General features: G+C 40.5%; 2 protein-coding genes and 1 long non-coding RNA gene across 3 annotated transcripts in view; 2 read left to right on the forward strand and 1 right to left on the reverse strand.

Moving 5' to 3' along the window:
* Positions 1 to 11,373, reverse strand: part of LOC145434018 (uncharacterized) — a 33,015-nt gene extending 21,642 nt beyond the window's left edge. The window contains exons 1-14 of the mRNA XM_080311294.1: positions 10,684 to 11,373; positions 9,056 to 9,244; positions 8,506 to 8,666; positions 8,301 to 8,441; positions 8,064 to 8,234; positions 7,463 to 7,609; positions 7,225 to 7,402; positions 4,524 to 4,626; positions 4,240 to 4,469; positions 3,853 to 4,013; positions 1,513 to 1,675; positions 1,257 to 1,452; positions 1,037 to 1,194; positions 392 to 722 (exon numbers count right to left, since the gene is read on the reverse strand). Coding sequence (XP_080167420.1) covers positions 392 to 722; positions 1,037 to 1,194; positions 1,257 to 1,452; positions 1,513 to 1,675; positions 3,853 to 4,013; positions 4,240 to 4,469; positions 4,524 to 4,626; positions 7,225 to 7,402; positions 7,463 to 7,609; positions 8,064 to 8,234; positions 8,301 to 8,441; positions 8,506 to 8,666; positions 9,056 to 9,244; positions 10,684 to 11,224 — 2,870 coding nt within the window. The 5' untranslated portion in view covers positions 11,225 to 11,373. The remainder of the gene's footprint in view (positions 1 to 391; positions 723 to 1,036; positions 1,195 to 1,256; positions 1,453 to 1,512; positions 1,676 to 3,852; positions 4,014 to 4,239; positions 4,470 to 4,523; positions 4,627 to 7,224; positions 7,403 to 7,462; positions 7,610 to 8,063; positions 8,235 to 8,300; positions 8,442 to 8,505; positions 8,667 to 9,055; positions 9,245 to 10,683) is intronic.
* The window catches only part of LOC145434026 (ribosomal protein S6 kinase alpha-3-like), a 59,427-nt gene that overhangs the window by 32,939 nt on the left and 6,998 nt on the right, over positions 1 to 19,490 (forward strand). The gene's annotated exons all lie outside the window — the stretch shown is intronic.
* Positions 4,622 to 7,148, forward strand: LOC145434019 (uncharacterized). Its single transcript, XR_013913254.1, has 2 exons — positions 4,622 to 5,847; positions 6,911 to 7,148. It is a non-coding gene; the product is annotated as an uncharacterized LOC145434019 (long non-coding RNA).

Consider the following 19,490-nt stretch of genomic DNA (forward strand, 5'->3'; position numbering starts at 1 on the left):
ATGCATGAGCGCCAAGCAGGGAAGCCATGGATACCAGTGATACTAATCAGGTCTTTCGTCTGACCCGGCCGGGGATCGAACCCACGACCTACCGATCAAGAAGCCGGACGCTTAACCATTACGCTATCTTGTCGGGAAAGAGATTGTAATGAATCTATAAAAATTGAATTCAGACGAATTGTCATAAAAGCAATTATAAAGTTTGATGTCCTGGCAGATGAACGACTCAGTTCGTATTAACCAAAAATACATTTCACTACCTAAAAAACAATACAGTGTGCTGCCATTGTAAAGCACACTCCAAGTGACATTAAAAATTTCATGAAACCAATTTCAGGAACACCAAATCGAGCAAGAAAACTTCAGCAAATTCCAATCCATTTCTGCCTACCTCTGCATGATATAACCGCAAGACCACCAGTAGAAGAATCCTGAGCAGACATGTGTGAACGTGTAGATGTAAATAACAAATTTGATGACTCTTATTCTGACGATCTGAACATCCAGTGAATATTCCCATTTCGCAAACTGCCTCGGGACGAATCGGAAATAACAGATGGCCCGATTGATTCTGAGATAGATCCACATGTGGTAAATGCCCAGTCTCGACAACGGTAGCATGGGGGCGATGATTTCCAGCGGGAAGACTCCCATGAGATCCAGCCAAAAGCGATCCCATCTCAGGTAGTGTTCTTTTATGTCTTTGAACTGTGTCAAGATACCTGAAAAGTTTTATGATAGTGTGACGAGATTTTCTCTATGCCACATATTTACTGGTTGTCTGCGACAAAACAATTTCACTGTCAAACCAAATTAGTCCCCCTTCAGTTATAAAAACATCAAATAGTACTCAAGATATTGCTGCCGGTGAAGAATCAAGTAAAAACAGCAGACTGCCTACTTGCTATTTAAAAAGTCAAAAGGTTCTGGAACCGAACGCATGCCTTTGTGACGAACATTCCATACACATTCAATAACACATCAGTTGCTACTTGCTTGAATACATGCAGTGCCACTAATCGATTAATTAGCTTACCATTAGGCATCTTAACGGCAGTTCTCAAATGAACCAGAATATTGAGGTAAAATGACAGATCCACAAGGAAATATGCAATGAAGATTTGCACTATGCCGCCGTCGGTCTCAGTATTGTAACCGGAAAAAGTAACGTCATAAGAGCCCGGAATTGAGATGCTGAAATACACAATGCTTTCGTATAGTAAAGCCCTCGAAAATCACAACTCAACATAACGTACTTGTAACCATCAGAGGAATTTCCAGTTATTCTGTTTGCAAATGTAGTATTGAGGTCTTGCAGACATTGAATCAATATATTTTGCGTCGCAGACGACCCACAGTTATTCAATTCTGTAAGATCGTCAAATTCGCCAGAATACTCCGCAATGCTCTGAAGGGGAAGGGACTCCAAGTCAGATCCGACATAAAATCTCTCTGAAAAGCACAGTTGATAAGCACACAAACCAAATTGACAGAACTTGTAGTGCAACTGACCCATTCCTGGCGTTGTTACAAAGAATAGCATAAAGGTAGTGTACAGCCCCGAGAAGAAAGACATGTAGAAACGGTAGGTTTCCCAGTATTTTGCGAATTTTCCATCCGGATGTATTATGGTGATACTGCCAAGTCTTTGCAACGCAGTGGTTTTGTCTGGGTCCTTGAACGAATTATAATGGCATTTAAATATATATCAATCCGTGATGACATTGGAAATAAGTAGTCATGGTCGGCAGGCGCGTAGCCAGCCGAAAAATAAGGGGGGGGTTTGAAATAAAAGGGGGGGGTTCGATTTTTTCCGAATTTTGTAACATAGCATCGATTCGTTAGGGTTAAGTACATGTGATGCGTAAATAACGATTATAAAACATTCCCGTGTTGGCGATTATGGGCGTATGATAAGCTTGTCGACGAGTCCGGAAGTGCTGTTAATTAACGACTCCCTGATCTGTCGTGAACAATCAGAAACGCACTCGTCGAACATTTGAAAACACGCGCTTATCAACGCGCCGAACAATTAAATTCGCGCGCTTATCACAGCGTCCAACAATTAAATACGCCCGCTCATCAATGCGTCTTGCGTCTTACGTAGCCTCGTGACGAATTGCGCAAGTAAAAATGTACGAGGTTTTATGGAATATGTTCTATAATAACGCCGATTTCAGGTGGCTCCAACCTTACTTCTTTCATAACTCAAGCCTACTGGACTATAACTGAAGACTAGTGGAAATCAATTACGCATGTACGTACGCACGCGTCGAACATGATTGCGGACATTCGATGTCGTTCAGTTACGAGATGTCACTCTTTAATCACAATCGCTAATCAGCATATACTTAATCGCATTTTATCCAAGCCATCGAGAAATAGGAGCCAAAGCATGGTAGGCCCAAGACGCGGTAGTTAGGCTAGCGATATCTTTAGTACTAGGCCTATTGCAGATGCGATTGTGTAGGCAAGCGAAGACATCGTGCACACCAAGCCAATGCAGATGTGATTGTGAAGGCCAGTGACGATATCGTGCGCATAGGGCCTATTGCAGATGTGATTATTCAAGCCAGCGGAATTAGGCTTGTTGGAGACGCGGTAAATCAGGCTAGTAATAATTGCCGAACGCGCGACAATGAATGACCTGATTTCGCAATCATCTCAGCGGGAGATCGTGTCGCGTTACATTGTGCAGTGCAATGCGCTGCGCATGGACGAATCTCGCTAATTAGCAATACGACTTTCGTTAATTGGCCGCGCCTTTCGTTATTGGCCGCGCGCAATACTGATAATACAACTTATTGAATTGCAACCGAGTATTAGCGTCAGAGCGGTCATTTAAAAAGGATGAGGTTTCGCGTTAAAGGAGGGGGTTTCGCGTTTCTAAAGGAGGGGGTTTCGACCCCCGAAACCCCCCCCCTGGCTACGCGCCTGATGGTCGGATTCAACAAACATAAAATTCAAATCTACCCTAAAATTGGAAAATAATTTTTATAATATTGTGATTGATTCAGGAACACTATGTCTTATTTTCAAAACGAAAGATATCATTATACAGACATATAAAAATTCCACAACAAAATTAGTGCACTCTACGACATAGGAAATATATATATCGGCGGTCTCCAGCTGTTTCAAGGATAATAATTTGCATTGACAACTACATTAACTTGACCAGGCTAATTTTGAAATATAACAAGTGTTCCTGGCGGTTCAAATACTGTCAGTGATATATTGAGACGAGCAGATTTTGCAACTTTGTTTTTTGAAAAATCGACTAATGAGATTTGCAAAAATTGTAAAGAGACTATTGAAACATGATTTTATGACGTAACAAAAGCCAGACAGACGCTGAACATTTGCTTCAATGCTGACTTTAAAATCAATCATGAAGATTCGGGCCAACCCTTTTCAAGTAAAACCATCTTGGAAACTTTGCGCAACCATAAAAATAGATAGCATAATAAAGATATGCATAATTCATGGACCAATCGAAATCTCAGAATTGAAATTATAAACCATCGATTAATGGCACATTCCGTGTTTGACAAGGTATTTTATGACAAGTCCAAGCTTGAGTGATCACTTCTAACGCCACAGTTGAAGTTGAGTCGATGGCTAGCGGTATTGCTCGGGTTATTCTGTGGTTATGCTTTTATGCCAATCCCACCATCAGTACAGAAAATCTCTAGACGTTATCAGTCTCGAGTTTCGACATGGTCCACCCTACAAACCATCAATGGCACAGACAACTCTCCTCTAGGACATTGACAAAACAACTTCATGTCACAATAAGATGAAGAAACAACCACAAGCTTATATTGTATTGTAGATCAAATAGGACCAAACCTCTAGCTTGGTGTGGCTTCCAAGAGCATCTTTCAAATCCTTGACATTGGCCTGCTCCGCAATCAACTCCGTTCCATCAAACAATTTCGCAGATGATCGCTTTCTAGCCTCCGTAGACGTTTTGCCATTGATCACAAACTCCACCAATGACGGTTTAGGTCCTGTTTCATTGTTCAGCTATATCAATATAATGGCCAATGTGGTAGGTATAGTCCACTATTGGTGTATAATATTATGAAAACACATTTTGATGTAAAATCGTGTCTTTATTGATGGATCAATCAAGATATAAGACGTAGTGGACACTGCGTTAGAGTTACATTTCTAGTGTACCAGTAAATCAGAGGAAGTATGAATCCTGTCGGGTGTACCCACACAATCCAGTACCTTGCTCGACTGAATCCTGCACTTCCCGGTCGTCTCCACGTCTGCCTTGCATCACAACTCGAGAAAGATCAATCCCCTTGTAGTCAGTCGCATAGACAGTGGTCATCCTTCTTGTAAAATCGGTCTCCGAAATCACAGAATTGAGATTGCTCCCCTGCGGATGGCTCTGGTCCACGTCAGAGCCGAGACCAGCAGCTAAAGTCATTCTGCGGTTGCGGACGGTTGTTTTCCTAAAAAGAATTTCAGTGCAGGAAATAGATTCACAAGATTCGTTGGATTCTTACTCAATACTGTGCCGGAAGTTGGATATCGATGGAGCTTTCATAGGCCACTGCCGGCCACCTTCTTCACATTTCAACCTGGCAGCCTCTACAAATTGCTTTGCCGCTGTATAACATAAGATGCAGATAACAGATTCACAGGAAACACCCAAGCGATAATCAATCAATCAGGTTTATTAATATTTTCATCGTTTCAAAAACATCACAAGACTGCGATACAATGAAAAGATAGGAAGGTGTCGAAACAACTTCGAGTAGCCTTTAATATCAGACACCCACATTGGCCTAGGCGAAGTAAATAAGCATAATACAAACCAAACAATGTGGATGTATCCATTTACGTAAAACTACTGTAACTCTAAATTTTTTAAATTGCCATCATTAACACGATGGCTTTAATACAGTCGAATAAAGATTAACATCGAACAATTGATATCGGACGCTAGGCTGAGGTGAATGATAATCAGGAGACTATAACTGGTCGTTTTCGCATACTTCAGTCCTATCTGTTCATTACATTCCATTGTGTCTTGTGTATTGTGCGTTTCGAGCGGATAAACATGTATAATCTGACGATTATCATTATCAGCGGGTTTACTTGTATTTGAACGTGTCTCAGGAACAGAATAAGTTGCACGAAACATGTATCAAGTGATTTAAATTGGCAAAATTTTCAATCTTCCGTTACATAAATGAGATATATGAGCTTGCTTATCTGCAAGTGATATAATGATGCTGTCTTGATTACATTAGGTTTATCATATTTTGAGATCCGAAACAGAGGACACTTTTCAAAAATTCTGAAAGCTCCAGAACCGGAAAAGAAAACTGGTGATTTTATTTTGAAAACTTTTTGACCGATAGTACTGTGTTGACTAGAGAGAGATGATATTATTTTTCGCCGCACCATCGAGATGCTTTGACGACGGAGATGCGATACGGCCTTTACAGTAAGGTCATCTAGTCTACACCTCCATTTATTCTCCTCCATGGTATTCATGATTGCTGAGCGCCTAGCACAGGGGTTCTCAGCCGCTCTTTGCCCGTGGCCCATTTTCCGGTTTGAAAGTATTCTGTGGCCCACCTCTTATTCTAGACTAGAGTCATAGTACCATTCATGATCATCGCTGGCGCATATATGCCTATTTCTCAAAAATCTGCATAATTTTCTGTTACTGATCATTACAAATGTAGGCCTACAAATCAAAGAAATCGCGGGAAGCGCGACGAAAATTTTCATGTTGAATAAATCTCCTCCAACAAACAAAAGACCGAAGGAATTTGGGCCCCTTTGAGCTCCCCCCAATTGGGAGTTTTAGGTGCGGCAGTTACGGTCCTGGTAGATCGTATAACTCTTTGTGTACATTAATATGGCACTGTTCCACTCACGTCGCGAAACCTAATAATCTAATCCCCGCACCCACTATGTGATTGCAGTTTTAGTTCCACTATGGCGCGAATTGGCGCTGAGCCAGCTTCAAATAATTCTTTGGAGAAAGAGATATACTGCACAGATGGGGAGAAAGAATATTTCAATGTTCATACAATGTACATTTAGTATGTCCTGTATCTGCTGAAGTTGCGATGTCAGAACATTCAATCCAATGATACAATCATTTCATGTGACTCTTACATTATGTACAATGATTTCAAGGCCGGAAATTTTAAACCGACTCCAAACATTAATGTGCTGCTCTAAATCCTCAATACATTACAATTCGTTGCGGTGGTGCCGTATACTTCGATAGGAAGTTGAATTGATAATACATTGTGATTATGGCTATTTTTATATTACAATAATACGACCTGCCAAGGTACCGTAAATCAACATCAAATACACTTCTGTCCGAGTTTAATGCAAACCCCTTTCAACGGCATACGATATACGACCCTGCTGGAATACTTGGTCACTTCAGCAGATCAGTACTAACTTCAAGTTAATATATAACCGGGGGATAAAAGCCTCCGTTTCCCCACCCATTTTTGACTTGTAGATCGTGACTCCATACGTGCCATTACGTCCCATCAGAGTCGGATGAAAAACTTAAGGTAGCCCACGTATAATTTGGTAATATGAATATGTTTTTGAGCAAATAACATAACAACCAAACTTTTACTAGTTCTACAATATTCCAAATAACTCTGTGGCCCACCCTTTGAGAACCCCTGGCTTAGCATGATAGCCGCGGATACCAGTTTTCGAATCTTTGGTCTGACCTGGCCGGGGATTGAACCCACGACCTACTGACCAAGAAGCCGGACGCTTCACCATTACACTATCTCGCTCAAAAAAATAGCTAAGAGATTGGAAAAGGAAAGAGAAAATTAATTGCTCCCTGGGTATTGCTTTGAAGGATGCACAACTTTAAACTTTCCAAATGTCGAATCAGATTTCGGCAGGTTTCTGTCTGGTTGATCGTAATAATCGTAGGCTTTTATATTTTCATCCATGATAGATCGATTCCAAACCATTTCAATTGTAACCAAATTTGATCCCCTAGATTACAGTTCGTCATCATTATTGACATTCTCTGGACTGCGGATTTCAAGAGCTCCTGGATGACAACAGAGCAAAGAAGTTTTGAACAGTCTATGAAGGGTCGTGGACCACTTTGTTGAGAGACCAACTGTGTATTGCCTCAAGCACACATGGCTTAAACAACATCTTGTTACAAATTAGCTATAAACAGATTTTATCAACAACCTTCTGGATATTCCGAGATCACACGTCTAAAGTCGTGTTTGTCAAGAATGAAAACATCGCAATTGGTTCGGCAGCGTATCGAGTTGATGCGGGGTAGGTCAAAAACCAACAAAATTTGTCCAAAGAGCTTTCCTTCATGAAGAACGGCAACAACATCTTTCTCATCCGAATCGAGAACCTGAGTTATTAATGACTTGAAAATTACCGAAAGATCGCAAGAATTTGCATGAAACTGTACCTCCACCATACCACTTTGAATGTAACACATTGCATCGGCTATTTCTCCAGATCTTTGGATGAATTGGTTTTCAAGATAAACCATCGGTTTCGACACTAAAGAGAGATTCCTGCGAAACGCATCTTCAGTGGAACTCAAGAGATCAGCCTGAACATTAAAAAAGCAAAAACAATTAGAACTAGGGTGAGAAACTCATGGCCGTCGAGAGCCTTTTGACGGTTTGTTTGAAAATGCATAAGCCGATAGGTGTGATGGGACTATTGATCTCAATTATAGACCCCACCGCTTCCAATGCAGTTCTCAGTTATGTTTGTAGCTTGAATAACCAAGTAATATATACGGACGTATTTAACTCTGATTTACAAGATGAGAAAAATATACATGAGCTACCAGCTAACGTAACAAAATATATAACAGTAGAGGTGGTTAATACAAATCCATATATTTGACATAAAAACGATCTCTATGAACGATGTCAAAAGAACATATGAATTACAATTGAGCAGTTACAATGCAAAAAAATCAAAATTATGCTACCATAATATTGTAGAAATTATTCCTATTTTACTACGAGATTTTCAAGTCTGAAATTTTTCAGTACCTTCTCGATCAAGTGCTTGAAAGTAGCCTCAGAAAAGCTTGCTTGGAGAGATGGTGGAAGAATTTCTAGCACTCCACTCTTCTGCACATCCTCTCCCTCCCATCTATGCCACAGGTAGTCAAAATAACGTAAACACAAACTTTTCACCTCGGCGCTAACTCCCATTGTGTTCTGAAAATTCGTCTAGCGGTAAAAGCACCAATGATCTTCATTACCAGATTGAAAATAATTTCTCACCACTTCCGACTTGAAAGCTGTGTAGCGATGTACAAATGAAGATCGACGAGCATCAATATTTGTCAACATGGATGTGAATCCACCCATGGTCATCCCATACAAAATGGCCATTCCAATTATCATAGCAAAGATGGAGTATATCTAAACAGATGATACAAAGCTTTTGGAAGAGATTGACAATTATCCTTCATCAAAATGAACTTGCTTTTTCTCCGGGAGTGCTGGCATGAATGTCGCCATACCCAGTTGAAGTGGTGGTGGCGGAAGCCCAGTACAGACTCGTGATGTAGGTGTTGTGAAGAAAACTCATCTGCTCTCTTGCGCCTTGTACTGTATCTGTCGCACTCTCAACCCGTTCCAAAAGATCTAAAAGTGTACTAGGAAGCATTAACACACAGCATTCATAAAGTACTCAAAAAGGAATCAAGGAGTAATACACATATCTTTTTAAGGGTGTAATTTTTTCAATTTGGGCTATTTACCAGTAGCAGTGCATACATTTCAGTGGAAGATTTTTAGGGTGAGCATTGAAAAAATTTAGGATGAGGCACACTAATTAGTGTGTAGAATACTTTACCGCATACACTTGCACCGTAATGATGGATGATAATTGGATTGTTCATATTAATGTCATTTGAAATATTTTTTGTTTGCCATCGCTACATAACTCTTTACCAAGGACAAAAAATAAAGTAAGCCTGCGATAAAGTCAATATAACGTGGAATGTGAATCAAATATCATCAAGGTAGCAAACCTTGCGGCAAGATCATAATCCAGCTGTCGCTGCTACATAAGTTCAGAGTAAATCCCTCTGATCCAGCCCGGGAGCACGCAAGTCCATACCATCCACATGCCAAGAAATGAATGAGAAGGGTGGAGAGCAGAGTATATTTTAGTGATCTGTATACAACAGTGCTGGATCCCGGCTCTTCCTCGCGTAGTCCTTGAGAAAAAAAGCAAGTATATTTACAAATGAATTTTATATTCATATTGAAATGAACCCAAATACTTTCGGCTGACACTCGACAGGGGTAATCGTCAGCAACTAGTAAAGAATTGGAAAGAACATTGTATATCAACAATCGTATCACAAAATATGACGTCACCAGCATGAAATGAGATCTCAAATGAGAGAGCATTCAATGTAGCCCTACTATTTTAAGAATGGAGTTTGTGTATCATCTTAAAGGTATATGTACATTAGGGTTATGACTTGAAAAAAAAATTCAAAATTTTGTATATCCTGTAGTCACAAATGAATTAGAAAACCGAGGATGGAGGGATAATTTCAAGTTTATCTATGAGCAGTGCAGAGCGTGCCGCTCTCTCAAAGAAAACAGTAGATTACCACTTATCAAATGGCATAAACTTCCATCTCTACGCAATGCGAGATGAAGCTCAAGGGTACTTCCAAATCCCCAGATGGAGAGTAACTCGGGAGATATCATGCATATTCATCGCAAATGCATGTCAGGAAGCCTGGTACTCTAACCAAATGTCTAAAGATGGAATATACTGGAACCCGACCGATTATCGGTTCGCCGATAATATCGAGAAGATATCACACTTTGAAAGAATTATCGGTATCGGCCATTGGAGCTGAAAAATGACCGGTAATTTTCGTGGCGTAACATGGCGGTAGGAAGTCAGAAAACAATAATTTTTGACCGCTAGACTAAGAATATTGATATACTTCATATAATATACACTTTACAGGTGTTCAGAAGCAGCCTTCCTAGTTTATTTCATATATTCAAGTATAACAATGGCTGTAAAGATGTTCAAATAGATGCTCTGAAGCTTTGACAATGTGCTTATGTGTATCCAACTTCTTTCGAATATCGGCTGAATGTATTGGGGTTCTCCGTCAAGGTGTGAAATATCCGTTTTATCGGTATCGACCCAAAAATCCAATATATTGGTCGGGCTCTAGAATATACCAAAGATTACTTGCTGCTATCTTTGCACTCGAATGTCCTGCAGCGATAAAGTGCCTTAAAACCCTGTTGGAGATCGGATATGTCCGTTGGTTGCAGATGTCTCTAGCACTAACATAATAACAGAAAAGGAAGTCAAATTGATGGATGAACTTTACGAGAAGTACAAAAGGACATATATTTGAAGATTAAATTTGTAGCAAAGAATATCTTTGAATTTTAAATTTTTTCAAAATTTGGACCAGTGTCGATAATTGAAATTAGTTTGTGCGGGACTTTTTTTCGATTTGAACAAAATAATCATAATATTATTAATTTATACCAAAATGTTCATTATTTCCTGCTACAAGCAAAAAAAAATTTTTCAGGTCATAACCCTAATGTACATACATATATAATATGATGATTCAGTTCCCGGTGCGGTATATAAGAAAAGTAAACTTACGAAGGTAATACAGTACGTAATACATTCTGACGTATGCTTTCTGTCTGGCGGCAACATAGAATGGGCCATCGTCTCCGGGCACAACAAATCGAAGGAAGTTTATCGGAAGGTATCCAGCAAGATCCAGGTAAAACTGAATGCTTTTGTGGTAGCGTTCACGAACTTTCAAAAGGTTTCGTTCCTCCACACCATCGATCATATGCCCTGTACGGGCTTGCATGAACATAATAAAGGTGTAAAGGAAATCGGCGGATACAGAGAGATTGTAGAATATTTGATTTGAGTCGAAGAAGAACAAGTACGAGTTCAGGTACTGGCACAAAACAACCAGGACGATGACAAATGTATTAGCTTGGCGCAAGTACCAGTTATACCATGAAACAGTACTTCCCATAAAAGAGTCTGGTTCACTGGTTTCATGAACAATGTAGGCGCTTTTGGTATTCTTCAAATCATCGGTGAGTCGCTTACTACTTTTCTTGACTGCCAGTGAGAGTTGATTGTCCAACTCCTCTTTGGAAGTTACTTGAACTTTAGCCATTGTGCCTTGCTTTCCAAAAGCTAGTTCAATTGAGCCTGGGCCAAACCAGGCCTGTTGTTACACAATTCAATTGAGATATCAAATCATCACATCATCGAAGAGCAATAAAACTGAAAAGAAATATATAAGGTTGACACGAAATCATACCTGATGACAGATATACAAGCCTGCAACTGTGCAGTGTGCACCAATGATTGAGCTCATATTATTTCTATCATGAACAGGTACTGTAGTTTTTGTACAAGCAAGTATAAAACCTATTGAATGAATGCTCACTAACGTATTCTGGTAGGTGCCAAGTCAACACTTTATGAACAGGATAAAAATAATGTAGCCCAGAGTTTCCCAACTTTTTTGGTGACGCATTGAAAACTGACCCAATGAAAACAAAATTCGGGAATTTCAAGATAGGCCTATATTAAACTGTTCAAAATGAACAAGACTGAAGTTATTTCATATGAACAATGCGCGTGTTGATTTTGCACACGTTATAAAGTCATGGTACAGGTTTGTTATTGGAAATACGCATCTGGCAGTAGGCCTACCAATTAAATGACTAGGACAGTGCTTTTCAACCTTTTTGAGCTCCGTTCGCACTTTGTTTTGTAAAATAAATTTCATTCGCACAAACTAATCGAAAATTAATATACAATAGATAGGTCTACTTAACAACATCTTGTTCAGATGTGCAACAAATTGACATCTATGTAGCTTAAGGTATCAAGTGTCTCATTAAAAGGGCAACTTTTTTCGCTCGTTTTGCTTTCAATTATTTCACTAAAACCCTTCTCGGCCAAACAACATTGTTGGGAATTTGTACAAAATCGTCTACTTAGGGCTTGGAGGGTCAGGTCTTAAAACTTGCTCCGCACTCCTATCAAAAATACAGCGTATTTTTCGCGAGCTGACACAAAGGTCCCGGGAGGCTACAGTTTTTCGGAAGGATGAAAAACCCACATGTTTGTGTTGAGGCTTTTTCTTTATTTCTTTGGACCATAAGGTGCAAAATGATCAAGGAGAGTAGGCACATTGGAGCTCGCTACCTGATGATACGTCGCTCCAACTTCTGTCTCGCAAGTTTATGTGAAGAGCAAATTAACTCACGATACTGTGTGTTCTACTCTTTAGCTCAATCTAACTTGAGAATTCATGACAGTTTAATAACGATAAAGCAGCGTTCAGACTACCACCAAAATCTGAGTTTTTGTGGCATCTCGCGACCCGAGCCTCACCCATGAAAAGGAATCTATTTTTATTATTAGTTGTATGCTACGACTTTACAGGCATGTATGACATACAGAACGCGTGCACCACAATTCTACCCAACACAGCTCTACAAAACATGTCTGACGCACGCGAATTCAAACTAGGGCAAATTAACTTCCTCTGCGTATCGCATTTGTACGTACTACTGTCTACTCAGATTGCAAGAACGGGACTATTCCGTGCCGACAATGGAGCATATCCAATCCATCTCGAAAGGTTTGGCCATCCAGCATCGGTCATTTTTAGACCGAGTGCTAATCGTACCGGGATTGGGATTCCAACCCGGCCTAAATCCTTCTTCAGGGCTGGACATTTCGGCACCATAACATAGAGATTGCCGTTTTCAGCCCATCTTTGGAGGTCATTTTAGGATATGTTTCATCACTGCCACCCTTGCCCGTTTGGAATCGGTGGCAGGTGCTCCCCTGACGGCTTGCCGGGTGCCTTGCTCACTGCTCACAATGTTCCTCATGAATTGGCGCCCCGTGCTCACCTGACAGGGAGGCTCTTGCTCACTGCTCACTGCTTGTCTTACCCACGCTATTCTCTCCATAGTTTTTCTTGAAGATCACTCTCGACAAAAAGTGATAGGGAGGATTTTCCTGCGAGTAAATCACTTTTGTGCGGGTGGCCTATGTATTTCTTATTGGCAATGGTGATTTTCTCGCAGGAAAATCCTCGGTGTCTCACAGGGAACGAGATTGTCTCACAGCAATTTCACCTGTGTCGAGATTCTCTCACAGCAAAATCGTCAATGTCTCACAGGTAACGAGATAGTCCCACATCAAAATCGCCTGTGCTCACAGAGGAATCTTCAATGCTCCCCTGATATATCAGGCAAAACGTACCGAGATTCCAATCAGGCTGACCCTTGTAGACCCGGTCATATTTTTTTTCGTTGCGTGTTTGCCTAAATTATATGTCCTGGCACCACTGAATAGTCCAGAGTCCTGCTTGGTAGCCTACGTGATCAGGAATATGCAAACCTTAAATACTATATAGCATAAATTTGTTAGTTGATGCTCAGGGGCTCTGTCAGGGCCAGTCACTCAACAGAAGTCACTTACGGTACCGACGTTACGCTCTGAAAAAAATGTCAGTCTGTTTGTCTACATACTGCCTCCACTACTTGGCCCTGGCGGCCTTCTGCGAGCAATCTATCTACTGCATCACTTGCATCCACAACTCCCATACACTCATCTTGTTCTCACAGAATGTCCAGGCCTAACTCAGTTTTTGATGCCTCTACGAAATTAAGAATGAAATTGTGATACATCAGTCTGATGTGCCAATGTCGAAAATTGCTACCGTAAATCGTGAAATTTGGCATACAATTATACCATCGGGCATCGGCAACCCAAGTAGACAGACGTCAACAAACCTTCATCGTTAGAGTTCGATAGTAACAGGCCCAACGAACTTTGAGTAACTATGAGAACGCGCGAAACGAACATAGTTACGTCACAGAGTCATTCATGTTTATGTGGTTACTCGCTTGACCACAGATAACGAGAACTGAGATAGATATAAATTGCCATTCCCGGCTCGCGGCTGTCCTGAAGACAAACTCTCGATTTCGTACAATGAACAAATATTCAAAAAATACAATTACAGCGATACGACCACAGACAAGACTGTGGTCTGTAGTCATGGCTTAATGATGGTGCATCAATAATATCAAATAACTGACAATCAGTTTCAGTATATTATTATTTTCATCACTTCAAAACACCACAAAAATCTCGATACAATGAAAGATAGGAAGGCGCCGAAACGACTTGGAGTACATAGTCTTTGAGATAGGACAAGAACACCCACCTTGGCCTAGGCGAAGTAGTGAAGATGAGGCATGCACATTGCACACTGCACAGTGCACTGTGAATGAAATGTAAAACAGATAATCTAAAAGGCAAGCGACAAAATGAGATGGCATGTGGCGGAAGGCGAGGTCGATGTGTTAGCCGTGGTCAGGTGATCCTGAAGGCTGACTAGCAATGTCCCCACTTCTGCGCACGTGCGCAGTCGCATTGCTGACGCGGTCTCTGCGCACAGAAAATCCAAGCTGCGCACAAAGTCCGAAGTGATGATCTCTTTTTAGTCGTTATGCACTGTTGTCGAAGGGTCTGCGCAGTGACTTGGTGAATGTGCGCAGACTCGTCAGAAATTAGAGGGAACATTACTGACTAGTATTCGGAAGAGATTGCTTGTATCTCGACTTAAATGCGGACATACTCGACGGCTGTCTGATAGCCGGCGAGATGCTGTTCCACAATTGGGGCCCGGCATACTTAATAATCAATCAATCAATCGACAGATTATATTATAATCTGCGCAAGACACAGATACAATGTACAATGCTACATACAATAAGACACACAATGCGATGTAATGAACAGATAGGGGGCTGCCGAACGAACAACCAGTAGGGGTTTATTGAATTGGCATTCACTTCGACCTAGTGTCCGATCACACAGTCTTCTTCGATGTTATATACTCTTTCTTCGTCAGTCCTTTTTTTAAAGCTATTTCTTTCCCTTTTCCTTTATTTTACCAGACCACTACCTGACATATCGATCTCAGCTTCCAACACATGCCACCATTTATTGTCACCTGTCCTTTCATATTATTTTCCTTTACTTTTCATTCTGTGATCATGCCTCCTTTTTTACATCGCCTATAGGCCAGGTGGGTGTCTGATTTCGAAGACTCTACTTCCATTCGTTTCGACACCTTCCCCTATTTTTTATTGTATGACAGTCTTGTGATGCATTGAAATGATGAAATTTTATCCATAATTTGAATTGAATTGAAAATGTCGGTATGGGGAGTTGTGACGATAAGCGCCGGCTACCCGGTCGGCCCGGGTTCGATTCAGCGTCGGAGGTTTATCGGCGCCCCTCTTCCCACGCGTCTCAGTTTATTACGGCGACAAAAAAAAACAGAAAAAAAACGATGAAAGAATGCAACGCTCACGAAGGAATGGAAAGATCAAGAAAGAGCCGTGTAAAGAAGATCTGTGACATCGAACACTTGGGCCACTGGGCTAGTTTAAGTGACCGCAACTGGTCTTTAGGCGAGGCTCCTCCCTATCGGTTAATTACATCTCATCGGCTTATTGATCGATAGGTCGTGGGTTCGATCCCCGACCGGGTCAGACCTTATACCTGATATAGTAATACACACTGGTATATCCACGACTTCCCGCTTGGCGCTCATGCATTACTCTGATTACTGTGATAGCATGGAGGGGTGGTGCAAGACTTAGAAAGCCATAGAAGGCTATATCTGTAGGCCTACCTTGTCCAGCGGCATGTGCACATCATATACACTCAGGGATATCTAAAGCTTCTAGATATCCCTGCATGAACTCAGTATGCATATGTGCAATATGCATGCACAGATCGTGTGTACTAGCCAGTCTTCAGGATTACCGGACCACGACCTAACATCGACCTCGCCCTCCGCCACATGCCACCTCATTTTGTCGCTTGCGTCTTATATTCTCTGCATTACTTTTCATTCAGTGTGCATATGTCTCTTCTTTACTTCGCCTAGGGCCTAGGCCAGTGGTTCCCAACGTGGGCGATTTGGCGGGCTAGGGGGCGAAAATGACGAAGGGGCGATAGGGGGGCGAAAATGGACAAAGGGGGCGACGGGGGCGAAAATGGTGAAGGCGGCGATAGGGGCGATGACGCGTCAAAACAGCTGACCTTTTTTTAGTCAACCCACGGAAATTTAGTTAGAAAAGTGTCAAATTATTAGGCTTCAAGTTGACCTTTTTTTTAGTCAACCCGCCGGTGATTATAGTTTGTATGCCCAATTTTCGGTACACAAAATTTTGGGGGCGATGATCGGTGTTGAGCTTGAAAAGGGGGCGATGGGTCGAAAAAGGTTGGGATCCACTGGCCTAGGCGAAGGTGGGTGTCTGATATTAAAGGCTACTCCAAGTTGTTTCGACACCTTCCTATCTTTTCATTGTATCGCAGTCGTGTGATGTTTTGAAACGATGAAAATATTAATAAACCTAATTGATTGATTTATTGTATAATTGTATCATGAGTCGGTGTATTTATGCCGCAAAAACGTTAAGAACAAAAGTAAACTACGTCCTTTTTTTCCTTTCTTTTTTTATCACATGTAGGCTAGGCCCTACTGTCAAGTAGCCTACATTGTGTGTCCTGTTCAGATGCAAATAAAATCTGATGATTATCAGAATAAGTATTACCATAACCCTTAAAAGGCTATGGTAATACTAGTGGTATGGTAGTACCATTTACTAAACATTCTTTGGGAAGGCCTATTAATTACAAAACAGCTTGGTGTTGTTTGGAAGCAATGATGAGCATTTGACGGATAGTTGTAACTTCTGTTCAGGATACTGTTGGATGGTTGCGACCAGACGTCAGATCGACAACCAAACATGGACACTGGACAGTAAATATATTCTGAAAAGATTGGCAACATTCTAAACTTGTTCTGTCAAAGGTCCAAGCAAATATATATCAGGCAACTCTAATATTAGCCTTTGTAAAAACTACTCGCAGCTCAGCTGTACATTGTACATGTACAATCAACATTATTCGTCAAAGTTATTCGACTCGGATTTTTCGGATAGAATGTTCAAAATCACCTGGAAATCTAACTATCCACGCTTGTGTTTATCCAGACGAAATTGGTTAAATTTACACTTGAAAGATGACACACTTGATAATATTCTGATTTCCGGCAAAGTACAGATTCACACTTTTGGACTATCTATTGATTTTGTGCCATAATGTTCAAGAACTGTATGCGCACTTTGCCTTGTGGCATCCACGAAAGACAATGTAAATCTTTTGCAGTATTGCATCCATTGTATATGTACTATGCACTTGATCATAGGAAAGGATACGAATGTCGTATTTCCATCGTATTCCGCAGCAATGTCGAAATGAAGGCTACTTCCTGAATGAGTGTTCCCAATATAACCGATCGATTTTTCCCCGGTCGATGATGCAACGGCTCTAGATCAACTGCACATAACCCCATGGACATAGAGTTTATATTTGATGATGGGAAAGCAAAGATTAGTGACACTCTCAATATATATTCCCCGCCACAATATTTGGGACCTCTTCAGATGGAACGACTTGAAGCGAAGCCACGTACTTTACGTCCGGATGAAACTCCGGATTGCTAGCGCTGTTGGTGATGATTGTCTGCAATTTCGGTATAATGGGCGATTCTCCATTGCAGTTCGCTGGATTGGAATGACATCGGAATGGTCGTACTCCCACGGGAAATGTGTAGAATAAAGATTCGGTCGCTATGTGTAATCGTTACTTGATACACATTTGTTCAATTAACGAACGACTATTAGCAAATTTGTCTGGGTGAATGCTAATGTATGTATGTAATTACTGGTGTTGTATAAACTGTATAGCATATTCACCAGAAACAGTGAACACTGAACAGTTTATGTATATACGGTACGGTGCATTTGGTTTTAGTCTATTATAGATACAAAGCTTTCAATCATCTGAGATTTAAACTCGAATATGTTGTGTTTTTGAGTAACGCAATGAATAACTCCCTTGGGGCTTGGGACAAACCCTGGTCAATGGAAAGTTATGTCTGTTTTCAGTGTTTCCCATCATCCCAGCCGAATTTAAGTTAAAAGATATAAGTATATACCCTTGTGATCCACTGTTCCTTCACCTTTTTTTGATTTGTCGTCTGAAACGTTACTGATGTATAGTGAGTAGGCTATACTGCTACCAGTGCTACGCCTACGCATACCCTCCCTACATTGATTGGCCAGACTGAAAACTGGTTGTTTTCGTCGATTCGTTGTATGTGACAGAATAGTTTCTTGCATACAATCATTTTGTTACTGAATCGAAAGTTGCGGGTGACGTTGCCAGGTTGCCGCCAATTCCACTCTAGCCTATTTCTACTTGTATAGCTAGAAAAGAAGAACAAGTTTTAAGCCTGTATGGAATCAGCGTCCTGTGCACACACAATTCTGTATTTTTTATTAAATTACTTGAACTAGGAGAATTATCGCTACTTACTTGTTATATTAGGCGAAACGTACTGAGAATCCAGCAGCGGTTTTAAGAACTTCTGATTTGATTACCGACATTACCGTATATCAATGTGCACTGTGCAGTGATTAGTGACAATTAGGGCTGGGCACAATGATTCGAGTACTCGAATCTGAATCGAGTAATTATTTTAATGATTCGAGTCGAGTAGAAAAATACGATTTTTTCGAGTACTGAAATTATATGCTTCTCGCCGCGTGAGTTATTTTGTTGACGAGAGTTATGGTTTTGATACTATTTTTCACTGTGGAAGCCTTAAAACCTTGATTGGTCGTATCGCAGCATACGAAACATGGTGCAAAGCTACGAACGTTGCTGGAAATAAAACATTTCTGAAGTCACGATCCCCCTACAACATTGTCACAAAGTGAAATGAAATCGGTATAGGGTCGAAATAATACCAAAGTATCTTTAATGTGATAGATAACAGGCATTATATTGTTTGTGGTGGCATAAAAGGTATATATTTGAACAGTGACATCTTATATGCTGTTATTACGTCATAATGATTGATACTCGTATACTCGACTCGAAGCATAATACGTGATTCAGAATCGAATCACTCAGGTACTCGTTTTTGCCCTGCCCTAGTGACAATATTCTAAGCTTTTTTTATCCTAATCGAACATTCGATTTCGAACATCGGTCATTTCTCAAATCAATTAAGGAAATGTAAATTTAGCATTTGAAAATATTTGGATAATTTCATTCTGCCCAGCAACTATAGCCAACTCATGATATCCAGATTATGTTATGTTTTGTCGTATGTCTTATCTATGTTCTTGTGTCACTTTTCTCAAATCCAAATTTCTATTTTTTATTCTGATTAAAATTTGAATTTCAAATTTGCTGCCTATTATTATAACTATTTCAGAATCTCAATTTTTGATTTATATCATCAGTCAAATTCATGT

This window comes from Botryllus schlosseri, chromosome 2, assembly GCF_051294905.1.
Source record: "Botryllus schlosseri isolate E-star chromosome 2, Bs_hap1, whole genome shotgun sequence".
In the NCBI taxonomy this organism is placed as follows: Eukaryota; Metazoa; Chordata; class Ascidiacea; order Stolidobranchia; family Styelidae; genus Botryllus; species Botryllus schlosseri.